This window comes from Arvicola amphibius, chromosome 5 (genome assembly GCF_903992535.2).
Source record: "Arvicola amphibius chromosome 5, mArvAmp1.2, whole genome shotgun sequence".
Lineage (NCBI taxonomy): Eukaryota > Metazoa > Chordata > Mammalia > Rodentia > Cricetidae > Arvicola > Arvicola amphibius.
Genome location: NC_052051.1, coordinates 48,853,617 through 48,866,586, shown reverse-complemented (window position 1 = coordinate 48,866,586; position 12,970 = coordinate 48,853,617). Strand labels below are relative to the sequence as shown.

The following is a 12,970-nucleotide window of genomic DNA, read 5'->3' as shown; positions in this document are numbered from 1 at the left end:
GTGGCACACACCTTTAATCCCAACACTCCTCTAGGCAGAAGCAGGCAGATCTGTGAATTCAAGGCCAGTCTGGTCTACAAAGTGAGTTTTGGGAATGTCAGGGCTACACAGAGAAGCCCTGTCTCAAAAGGGAGGGGGGGCACTAAATAAAATAAACCAAGTAAAAACAGAAAATAGATAGATAGATAGATAGATAGATAGATAGATAGATAGATAGATAGATAGATAAAAAAAATAACTTCCCAGACATGAAGCAACACATGGTGGCTTACAAATACTTGGGAGAACATGAAAAGATGACCACAAGCTTGAGGTTTACTAGGTATAATAATAATAATAAAAAAAATCCTATCTTAAATAAAACAAAAGAAATAGCAACAAAGCTGAAAAAAGTGTTTATCCTAGGCATGCAATGAAGTAAAAAAGTAGTAGATCAAAGGGAAAAAAATAGGCTGGATGGTGGTGGCACAACCTTTCATCACAGCACTTAGAGGCAGAGGAAGAGGCAGGCAGATTTCTGAATTCGAGTTCCAGGACAGCCAAGGCTACACAGAAAAACCCTGTCTTAAAAAAAAAAAAAAAAAAAAAAAGGTGTGTGTGGGGGGAACAACACTAAATAAAATCAAAAATGACAGATGATATAAAACAAGTATTAGAAATAAGCACCAAATATTAAGACTATGACCCAGAGCTGAGGAAAATACAGACACAATGAAAGAGAACTAGAAGACGTTTTAAAAGTTAGAATAATATAAAATAGCTCAAAATATATAATTCAAACTTCCAAAAGGAAGAAATGGGGACTAAAATTTGAAACACGCTGAAGTAAAAAACAAAAAATTCAAATTTGAAAATTCTTGACTCTACATTTTTAGTTCAACAAAAAATATAGATCAACCAGGAATAAACAAATCCTTACTAGGGCCAGGAGTGGTGGTGCACACACCTTTGATCCCAGCAGTTAAAAGAATCAGAGGCAGGTGAATCTCTGCGAGTTTGAAAGCATCCAGGACTACACAGACCTCATCTCAAATATAGACAGATAGGTAGGTAGGTATAGATAGACAGACAGACAGACAAATAGATATAGGTAGGTAAGTCATGCTAGGGCATTGCTGAATATGGTAAAGAGAAAAAAAAAACCCTAAAACAAGCTAGAATATAACCTAATCAAAAAAACATAGTCACAAGAATATAAATTAAAAATGATAAATTCTGCCCAGGTGTGGTGGCACATACCTGTAACCCCAACAATTGGGAAGTGGAAGCAAGAGGAGTAGGAACAAGACCAGCCTCAGTCAAGGAGTTTAAAGCCAGTGTGGGCTGTGTGAGATTCTATCTTCAAAAACATGCAGAAAGAATGATGGTTGTAAAGGAAGAGGGGAGAAGAAAATCTAGTACGTTAATTTTATGTGTATGAGTATATATCTGAGTATTTATGTGCATCAGATTCAAGTAATTACAACAAAGGTTAGAAGCAGACACTGGATCCCCTGGAACTAGAGCTACAGATGGCTGGGAGCGGCCATGTGGGTGCTGGGAATCAAACTTGGATCATCTGGAAGAACAGTTAATGTTCTTAATGAACAAGCCATCTCTCCAGTTTGCTACCTACCTCTTCTAAAAGAAATCAAATTTTCTAATGGAAGATCAGAAGTAAAAGACATACCATATACTATACTTAAATGATCTGGTCCCTACTTATTTCTCTCCAATTGTTTTTGTTTTGTTTTAAGACAGGGAATTACTGTATAGCCCTGGCTGGCTGGGAACTCACTACATGAGCTCAGAGATCTCCCTGCCTATCTCTTGAATGCTGGCAGCCCAGCCTACCAACCACAACTTGTATTTTACACTGTTGTTTCCTGATAGAACCACAGTATCTTTAACTGTCAGATCTTCCTACAGCCTCTTTTGCTTTTCCGAATCCCCTGTCCCTCAACTCTCTGGTCAAATAACTCACACTCTCACAACCCTGCTGTGGTACCTTTAAGTTTGAAGCATCATTGTCAAATGTTTGAGCAAAATGTCCTTTAAGTATACTATCACGTAAATTTTATACCACTGTGTTATACCTAGCATTTTTTATACCTAGGTTTTTCTCAAATATCAGATATTTTTCAAAATTTCTGCAATTCATACTAAACTTACCTGACAAGCTGCTGACAGATCTGACATCCTGGAAGACATCTATAAAATGCAGAAAGGTAAGTTATTACTTCATAAAAATATTTATCTTTAACTATTTAAATTCACATAAGTATGAAACAAAGGAAAACTATAATATATCATTTCAGTAGATACCATAGATCATGCATATGTTGGTTTATGCATTCAACTAACCCTTTATATTTAAATAGATTTTTTTTGTTTTGAGACAGGTTTTTTTGTGTTGCTTGGGAGCCTGTCCTGGAACTAGCTCTGTAGACCAGGCTGGCCTCGAACTTACAGAGATCTTCCTTTCTCTAACTCCCATGTGCTGGGATTAAAGGCGTGCACCTCCACCACCTGGCTTTAATAGATATATATTTTAAGTACTATTAATTCTGAAATAAAACTAAGCAACTACAACAGAGTAAAAAAGACAAATTTAACTATATAAAACCATGTTTACATGCAACTAATAAGATCTAAACATGAACTTTAAAAAAAGAATTTCCCCAATATATAAAGAGCTTTCTCAAATCAATTTGTTAAAAAACCAACACAAAAAATGGAAAAATATGAAGAGCTCACAGTAAAAACATAAAGATTAAATTAGGAAAGACTTAAAAATATTTGAATAGCTTCATTAACATATAGAGCATTTATAGTCAATTTAACTATATTTTATGAACTGTATTTTTATGAAAGACAATTTTATAATACTTGTCAAAATAAAAAATACCAACTCTTCACACTCTATCTCAAGTTCCAGAAGTTTGGGTCAGAACTGGGGATGTAGCTCAGTGGTAGAACACCTGCCTAACAGGCATAAAACACTGGTTTCAACTCCCTAGCACTGATAACCAAAATATATTTTAAAATATATTTTGAAAATATATGCTAAAGTCAGTCTAAAATATCTGAAGTATATGTGAAAAATGAAAATTATAAGATAATACATTATAGCATTTTTAACATCAAAGAGAAAAAAAGAATATAACTAAACTGTTAATCAATAAGGAACTACCATACTAACACAAATGATCCAGGCATAGAACTCAAAAATGCAACAAATGAGGATAAAGTAAGCTGGGAATATAGCTTAGTGGTAGAGACTTGCCTAGAACATGCAAGGCTGAGTTCTAGCCCCAGTACCACTTAAAAAGTACAGGGGGTAAAGTTTAAGTCAGGTGAGATGGTGCATGTGAAAGGCAGCAGGATGGCTGTAGTTCTGGATCAGTCTAGTCTACATAGCCAAGTCTCAGGCCAGTGAGGGCTACACAGTAAGATCCTGTCTCAAAAGAAAACAAAGAGAAAGAATGAAGTGATGATCTCCAAGATAAGTAATACACAACAGATAAAACAGTATGTACTTGAAAGTTGGGGGAGAAGGTTATACATACATGTGCTTGGACATGCAAAGACTATTTCTAGGAGCTTTCAGATGAGTGCTAGCGATGAGAACTCACCGCTGACTGCTCTTTAACCAGGTCTCTCTGGAAGGAATGTCAAGGAATGGACAGTACCAGAATATTCTGTTGAGGTGAACTTATGGCCAAAGAACAGTAGTGGAAAGACTTTCATTTTTTATTTGATAACAGCTTGTGTTTTTTTTTTAATGTCTGGTGATTATATTATTTCTACTGCAGAGTAAAACTAACACAATCATAACAAACTTATCAACAATACAATCTATTATTGTATTGCTCCCTTTTTTTGTATTTTTTTGGGGGGTACAGGGTCTCACTATACAGCTTTGCCTGGCCTAAAACTGACTACACATAGACAAGGTTGGCCTTGAACTCAGAAATCCACCTGTCTCTGCCTCCCACATGCTAGGATTAAAGGTGCGCACCACCATACCCTGCCAAATTCATTGGTTTTTGTTGTTGGCGGTAATGTTTTGGAAGGGTCTTGGAAGCATTTGTTTTGCTTTGTTTTTACAGAATTTCTCTGTATAACTTAGCTGTTCTGGAACTCGATTTTGCCTGGAATTCGATTTGCCTGGAATTGTGGAGATCCATCTGCCTATGCCTCCTAAGTGCTAGGATTAAAGGCATATGCCGTCCTTGGCTCCAAATCTATAATTTTTAATAAACCAAAAAAATCGTACTTTTCTGAAAGAAAAATGGTATCTGAGAACTGGCAGGGTTAATTAGGATCCTAAATATGAACCCCAGTGTTAGGAACTACTCATGGTGTTTCCCTGTGATATAACAACAGAACTCACCTTTAGTAAACTATTTAGTAAAAATAAAATATTGGGGGGAAAATCACAGAATCTAATTATTTTAAGGGCTATTAAGGTTATATAATGATTGGAAGAGTTAAAGATTTCTGCAGGGTCTGGAAATTTACCTCAGTCAGTAAAATGCTTGCCACACAAGCATAAAGACCTGCATCTAGATTCCCAGCACCCACATTTAGGAAAGAGAAACGTGGGGGAGAATAGACAAAACAGTGCATGTCTGAAACCCCAGAGCTGGAGGGCTCCCTAGAGCTTGCAAACCATCCAGCCTGGCCACTGGGTTTCAAAAAGTAAGATGGATGGCTACCACATGAATGCACACATTCCACATGAACACAAACACCCATACACGCAAGTGTATACACACACACACACACAAAACTAAAGAAAAACCTTTTTCAGGAATTTACTAAAATCTGGAGAACATTTTAAAAAATATTTTCCAAGACTAATCAACTAAATTCAAATTTATAACATATACCATTTTGGCCAACTAAAAATCAAGAGGCAGGTAAGGCAAGTATGAACTGACAGTTTCAGCAATCCTGGCAACCAGAGAACTAAACTGTTATCTGAGTTCAGTAGTTCAAAAACTAATCTGAGCAACACAACAAGGCCCAGTCCTAAAACAAAAGAAAAATGGGCTGGAGAGATAGCTCAGAAGTTAAGAGTACTTGCTGCTCTTAAAGAATCCAGTTCTGTTCCCAGAAAACACATGTACGCTCACAACCACTTGTAACTCTAGATCCAGGGAATCAGTATTGGCTTCTGGCCTCCACAGGTATCATGTATGCAAAGGAGAGACTTAAATGTGTACAAGCAAAACATCCACTCAAATAGGCACATTAAAAAACAGAAACAAACAAAAAAACCAACCAACCAAACCAAAAACCAAGAAAGAAAGAAAGAAAGAAAGAAAGAAAGAAAGAAAGAAAGAAAGAAAGAAAGAAAGAAAGAAGGAAAGGAGGGAGGGAGGGAGGGGACACTAAGAGGCACAGGCAGAGTCAGGCCAGCCTGGTCTATAGATCTAGTTTCAGGACAGCCAGGACTATAGAGAAACCATCTTGAAAAAACAAAGAAAAAAAGAATCGCATACCCCCCCCCCAAAATAGTATTTTCCACTTATCACCATTTCTTGAAGATAACAGAATGCACTATCTTAGACAATATTCAATCAAGTACCTACTTGTATTTGCTACCGGTCATAATTAACACACTTACAAATCATTTAGCGCTACATAAACTAACAGTAGAGTCCTTAAACACTAAAAACAACAAAAACTGCTATTGACAAAAATCTTTCCTGTGTGTTGCTGTGGTATCAAGCCCAGAGCCTCATGTGTAACAAAAATGCTGATTTCTTTTAGCAATTTTTGAAAGAGTCATATGCCCAACTAGGTATAATGACCCATGCCTGTAATCCCAGCACTTTGAAGGACTGCCCCTTGAGCGTGAAGACAGGAGGGCTATACACTGGGGAGGAAAGAAGAGACTGACCAAATGAAAGGAAAAAAAAAAAAAAGAAAAGAAAAAAATAATCACATACTCAATAGAAGTAAAAGTTACAGAGCAAGTTTATTTGACAGAGAACAGGGTTTGATGGAAGGAAGGGGTAAGAAAATCCAAAGTTCTTTTAAATCAGCAGATCTCAACATGTGGGCTATGATCTCTTTGGGGGGTCGCATATCAGATATCCTACAGATCAGATATTTATGATTCATAAAAAAGTTATGAAGTAGCAACAAAATAATTTTATGGTTGGGGTCACCACAACATTAGAAACTATTAAAGGGTCACAGTGTTAGGAAAGTTGAGAAACACTTGCCAAGTTTCTTCCCTCGTAGAGTTAGGAAATAACCTTTGATTTGTATTTTTAATTTATTTCTTACTAAGTTTACACTTAAAAATAAACCAAAAAAAATCTTAAGAATATTTTTCCCTTTTTTTGTCTCTCTCGAAGAGATAACTTCTCCTTTCCTCTCCTCCCCCATTTCTCTCTCTTTCTACTCTTCATCCTTCTCCCCTTTTCCTTTCCCCTCCATAGCCCACTAAATAAATACCCACTTTCTCTGCAATTTTCCTAGTGTGTTGCATGGCAAAGGATAACATCAGTGGTCAGCTCTCTCCTCCACTGTGGGTCATGGGGATTGAACTAAACCCCCTGCTCATCAGGGTTGTACAGAAGGTTCTTTTACCTACTGGCCCATATCTCATTGGCCCAAGAATGTTTCTTTTTCTTTTATTTTTAATTTTATTTGTAATTCTATGCACATGTGTATAACTGTGGGGGGTATCTATGCATGAATGACAGCATAGTGTCAGATCCCCTGGAGTTGGAGTTACAAGCAGTTGCTAGCAGTCTGATACAGATGTTGGAAACTGAATTTGGGTCCTCTATGAGAGCATCAGCACTCTTAACTGATGAGCCATCTCTCTAGTCATATTGAGATTACTTCTTAGATGTTTTACAAGATCAACTTTTTCCTTATTTCCTTATTTATAATGTCTTAACTATCAGATTCCCTTCCTCTCAAAGCCATTTGAATGACAAAAAAAGGGGCAATTGGATACCTATATTCTCTGATGACAGTTTTTCTAGTAAATATTATTCTATATATTCTAAGAGGTCTTAGGTTTAATCTCCAAGCAAGAAGGCAGGGGAAGTGTCTACTGGGCTCGTATTCTTTAGCACCAACCGTAAGTGAATATTAATATGCCCACTAAACAAATTCTGAAGTATCTTTTTGTTTTCAAGATAGGGGTGGTAGTGGTAAGAACTTTATTGTAGCTTCTATGGTGCTTAGACAGTTAGGGTTCCGAGACAGGCAAACAGTTCGAGGAAAGAAAATACAGAGCACTGGTAACTTGCTTAGTCTCCCTTTCCATTCTCAAAAGAAAAATTAACAGTGACCTTATATTATTTTGTTTACTGTAAGCAAATAACAATAAATTTACATCTAAATTTCTAGAAGATCCTAGAAAAAACCAATGCATGCTTACCTGTGAGGGTCTTTGGAGCTTGGTATAATATACACACACTCCCTCTTGGTCAAAGTGCTCTCTATCCAGGATTTCTGGGACTAAAACAGAGAGTTCAAGGATGGTTTACAAGTTTACAGCCTGCTAATCTAAGGAAATAATTTCACAAGAGATACACAAAAGTGTGTGGTATTTAATCTTGTTTTAATCCACTAAATAGGCGCTATATGCGATTATCAATGCTGGCACCCCTAAATCATTAAAATAATTCCACTGAAGTAAACATGATTTGACAGTGCTGTGCCAGAGGAAACAAAGCAAGTGTGAGACTCTTACAGTAAGCCTCAAGAGGGACTAATGTGATCCTAAGCCATTTAAAGAACCAAAAGTGACAGCCACATTTAACTTAGAGAAAACAAAAACCCAGCCTAAGCTATCAGGTATTTCTAGAAAGGTTAAGGGCACAAAATAGCTAATGGTACTGCGATATAAAAAGATAACAAGCAAAATTCTAGTCAAAGGAAAAAAAATCAACAGAAATAAAGCAGGTTATCTATGATCCACTCAGAAAGTAGTTATCTCATCTGATCGTGGAAGCTAAACAGGGCAGGGCTCATAAGTATCTGGATGGGAAATACAGTAAGTTATTAAATGATTATAAACATTTAATCTACCAAATTTGTATGTTCATCTTATGTAAGATCAACCACATCAAAGATTTAAAAAAAGCAAAAATTCAATGAGAATTAAACATTTCTAATCACATACATTTAATACATTTCTTTCTAATCAGGAAAGGTATTTTCTAAAGTTTTAACACAATTAACAAAGTTCAACTTGATGAACACATGCCTATTTCTGCATCCCACATAGAAAAGACCCACTTTCTTCAAGCACACAGTTTTACAAAAAATGATAGTATATTTATCTATAAAAAATGAATCAGCAAATATTCAGACAATGTATACTTATAGAACCTACGAGATGATCACACTGTAATTAACAAAGCACAGACAAAATTAGCCTTCAATATTTAAAATAAAATAAGAATCAAAATAAAAGTCACAAGCATCTAAAGTGCTTATATTTGAATAATGTGTCTGTCTGTCCTAGTTTGTTTTCTTGTTGTGGTGATAAAACAACTCGAGGAGGGAAAGGTTTGTTTCATCTTAAATTCCAACTAATAGTTCATCATTGAGGGAAGTCAAGGCAAAGACTGAAGCAAAGATCATGGAGAAAGGCGATTGACAGCTACCTTTCTTAAACAGTGTAGGCCCACCTGCCTAAGGACGGCACCAAATATAGTGGGCTGGGCCTTCCTGCATCAAATAACAATTAAGACCGGGCCAGATGGATCTCTGACCTAGAGACGAGCCCAGCCTGGTCTACAGAGTTCCAGGACAGCTGGAGCTACACAGAGATACCCTCCACTTCCACCCCAAAAAAAGAACATGCCTCACAGACAGGCCCACACGCCAATCTGAAGGATTTTTTTTGTTTTGGTTTTGGTTTTGTTTTGTGTGGGGTTTTTCGTTTGTTTTTGTTTTTGAGACAGGGTTTCTGTGTAGCTTTGAGTCTGTCCTGGAACTCTCTAAGTAGACCACGATGGCCATGAATGCAAGAGAGTTACCTGTTTCCTAGTGCTGGGTGGGACTAAAGAGGTGTGTCCCCATGTCCAACCTTCCTTCCCAATCTTTTAAAAGACTGGGTTTTTTTTTTTTTATATAAACAAACATTAGGTAATTCACATTTCCATTTCTGAATTTCATCCCAATACTGGAAAAAAAATTGCAGGCCAGGTGTGGTAACGAACACCCAGCACTTGGGAGTGAATTCAAGGACAGCCTGGTCTACACAGAGACACATCTCAAAAACAAACACAAAATTGTATTTCAATCCAAATCTTCCACTATATTCTTATATCACATATCAACTGCCTGGCAGTCAGCTCTTTTGATACCTAAAATGTACCTCAAACTTAAAATTGAACCTTCACATAAACACTCATTCTTCGTGGAGTTTTGCCTATCTCAGCAAATGCCAAATTAATTCTCTCTCAATACTATAGTGACTGAAATATAGATCCCTAGCCATCAAGCCCAGAAGTCAAGCAAAGTTATAAAAAGAAATCTATAACTAAAATGCTTCTATCAGTTGGCCTATAGGCAAGCCTGTGGGTGCATTTTCTTGATTAATGATTGGTATAGGAAAGCCAACACACTGGGGGCAGTGCCATCTCTGGGCAGCAGGCTGATCAAGCCAGTAAGTATAAATAGTGTTCCTCCATGACATCTGCCTCAATTCCTCCCTGCAAACTCCTGCTCGGACTTGAATGGTGGGATGTGACCTGAGAGCTATAAGCTGAAATAAACTCTTTCCTCCTCAATCTGCTTTGGTCATGGTGTTTTTTCCACAACAGAAAAGAATCCCTAAGATAAAAATTGGTCTCTAAATTATAGGACATTACTATAATAGACCTGACCATGTTTGGGGGATGACTGCTGAAGGACATTAAAACTTTGAGCTGGAAAACCCAAAGTGGGGGCTGGAGAGATGGCTCAGTGGTTAAGAGCATTGCCTGCTCTTCCACAGGTCCTGAGTTCAATTCCCGGCAACCACATGGTAGCTCACAATCATCTGTAATGAGGTCTGGTGCCCTCTTCTGGCCTGCAGACATACTGTATACATAATAAATAAATAAATATTAAAAAAAAGCCCAAAGTGTTCAGAGCTTAAAGAACTGCTTTAAGCTGTGGGAACTCGAGATAATGCTGAGATCAGAGCAGACAGTAGAGGCCTACTTTGTGCAGTTTCAGAGGAAAGTTTGAGTCCCTTAGAGACTATTTGGGGACCACCCCTTATTTGAATTAAGAATCTGTGGTTCTGGTCAGCTGGTGCAGAAGAATTAGCTTTCATTAACAAGAGACCAGAACCACAAAAGTGAAATCTTGGCTTTGCTGGGACAATCCATACTGGTCAGCTGGGGTTGAAGAATCAACTGTGATCAAGAAAAGAACAGCTCCTTTTTGTGGCACCTCCTAGGCAGTCAGCCATGTCAAGATGAAGCTTAATATCCCTCTCCCAGACCATCAGCTGCCAGAAGTTCATTGAAGTGGGTGATGAACACAGATTTCATATTTTCTATGAGAAGCACTTGGCCACAGAGGTTAACTGTGGTAGGAATCAGTGGTGGGAACAACAAGCTTTTCCCATGAAGCAAGGTGTCTTGAACCACAGAAGAGGGCACCTGCTCTTAAGTAAGGAATAGGTGTTTTTACTTACAGAGCAAGAATTGAAGAGAGGAAGTGCAAATCTGTTCTGGGATACATTGTGGACGTCAATCTGAACATTCTCTACTTGGCTACTGTTAAGAAACGGAGAGTTAAAGAGAGAGGACGCAAGAGAGAGAAAGAAAGGGCATGTATGTATGTGTTCCTGGACTGAGATACTACCGTGCCTCAATGGTTGACATATACTACTGTACTTAAGGGTTGGGGCCCAAAAGAGCTCATGGAATCTGAAAGCTTTTTAATCTCTTTAAAGATGGTGTGAACCAATATGATGTCAGATAGGCCTTGAACAAAGAATATAAAGAGCCCAAGACCAAAACATCCAAGATTGAAATCTTGCTACCCTACATGTCCTGCAACACAAATGCCAACATATTAGCTCTGAAGAAACAAAAGAAGAAGAAAAGCAAAGAGGAGGTTTCAGAATATGCTGAACTTTGGACAAAAGAATGAAGAAATATGACCAATATGCCAAGAGACAGAGATATGGACTGTCTGAAAGTTTCTACTTCTAAATCTAAGTCCAGTCAATAATAAGTCTTTCAAAGTAACAAATAACCCAGGAGTGGTGACACATGTCTTTAAATCCAGTACTCAGGAAGCAGAGGAAGGTGGATCTTTGAGTTCAAGTCAGCCTGGTCTACAAAGTGAGTTCCAAGAGAGTCAGGGCTACACAGAGAAACCCTGTCTCAAAAAAAAAAAAAAAAAAAAAAAAAAAAAAAAAAAAAAAGAGTAACAAATTAAAAAAAAAATAAGAAGGATAAGGAGAACAACATCACTAAGGCAAAAACACTTCTAGGAAGTGTTTCCTCAGGATCAGTACTCTGTAGTCCAAGGCTGTACCTCATGCTGGCAGCCAAACTTGGTTACATATAAGAGTGATACTCGGTTCTAAAGGCATGAAACAGTCAATGAGACCAGCTAGGGCCTGACACTGTGAGAGAGTAGGAGAGGCCAGAGGTAAAGAGGCAGCCTCAGTTGCTGTAGAAGGTCCAGGAATGAAGAGGCCAAGTTGAGGCTTGGTACCATGTATGACAGGGTCAGAGTCCTAAAGAGAGCCCAGGAAAGGCTACTGGTTAAGGTGCAGACCAGCTAGAGCAGAGACTCCAGAATTTGAGACATGGGACAATCACCAAGGACAGCAATAGCTATGAAATGGAGCTGGTCTGAGCCCGAGACGTGCAGAGACAGACAGAAAGGTGCCCTTTAAGACCCAGAAGATTGTGAGTCCCAGATGTCTGACACTTAGCTTTACATCGATGGACTTTGGTTTTGCTTTAATCTGAATGTAACTGTGCCCTGGTTCTTCCCTGTTGGAATAAGAAAGTATTTAACTTGTTTTCAGATTTTACAGGAACCTACAGTTAGGAAACTTTAGCTATCTTAGAGACTTTGAACTTTTTTGGGGGGGGGGGTTGTTGTTTTTCAAGACAGGGTTTCTCTGTATAACCCTGGCTGTCTTGAACTTCCTTTGTAGACCAGGTTGGCTTTGAACTCAGAGAATTGCCTGCCTCTACTACCACCACCGGGCACAACTGACTTTGAACTCTCAAAGTATTTTAAAGACTATTGGACTTTTAAAAGTTGGAATGTTTTAATTATTATGTTAATATGAGATCTTGAGAATAAGAAAGAGAGTTGTGGTTTAATAGTAATGTAGTAGCACGTCAAGTTGACAAGGGGTCAGTCAGTTGTCCCCTGATCATTCTGTCAACCTGACACACGCTAGAGTTATATCTGGGAAGACGAACTTCTGAAAAACCTGAGACTTTTTTTTTTTGACTAATGATTGACGTTGGAGGGCACAGTTCACTGTGGGCAATGCTACCCCTGGGCAGCTGGTCCTGAGTTGTATAAAGCAGGCAGAGCAGTCATGAGGAACTAGCCAATAAGCAGCACTGCTCCAAAGTCTCTGCTTTAGCTCTTGCCTCTAAGTTTCTGCCTTGAGTTCCTGCTTTGACTTCCTTCCATGATGGAATATAAGATGAAATATACCCTTTTCTCTCCAAGTTGTTTTGGTCATAGTGTTTTATAACAGCAATAGAAACCCTAACTAAAACTTTTAAAAAATGACTTATTTATTTTTATGTGCTCTGGTGTCTTGTCTGAATATATGTCTGTGTGTGGGTGTCAAATCCCTTGGAACTAGAGTTACAGACAGTTATGAGCTGCAATATAGGTGCTGAGAATTGAACCTGAGTCCTCTGGGGGAACAACCAGTGCTCTTAACTGCTGAGCCATCTCTCCAGCCATGACTAAGAAGGCCATGATGGACTCTATGCCTCTGGAACTATAAACCCAAATACAC

The 12,970-nt window shown here is 38.1% G+C and overlaps 1 protein-coding gene across 2 annotated transcripts in view; it reads right to left on the bottom strand.

Annotated features, from left to right (window-relative positions):
* The window catches only part of Trpm7 (transient receptor potential cation channel subfamily M member 7), an 88,766-nt gene that overhangs the window by 68,571 nt on the left and 7,225 nt on the right, over window positions 1–12,970 (bottom strand). For both annotated transcript variants that reach the window (XM_038331606.2, XM_038331607.2), the window contains exons 2-3: window positions 7,394–7,473; window positions 2,152–2,190 (exon numbers count right to left, since the gene is read on the bottom strand). In XM_038331606.2, coding sequence (XP_038187534.1) covers window positions 2,152–2,190; window positions 7,394–7,473 — 119 coding nt within the window. The remainder of the gene's footprint in view (window positions 1–2,151; window positions 2,191–7,393; window positions 7,474–12,970) is intronic.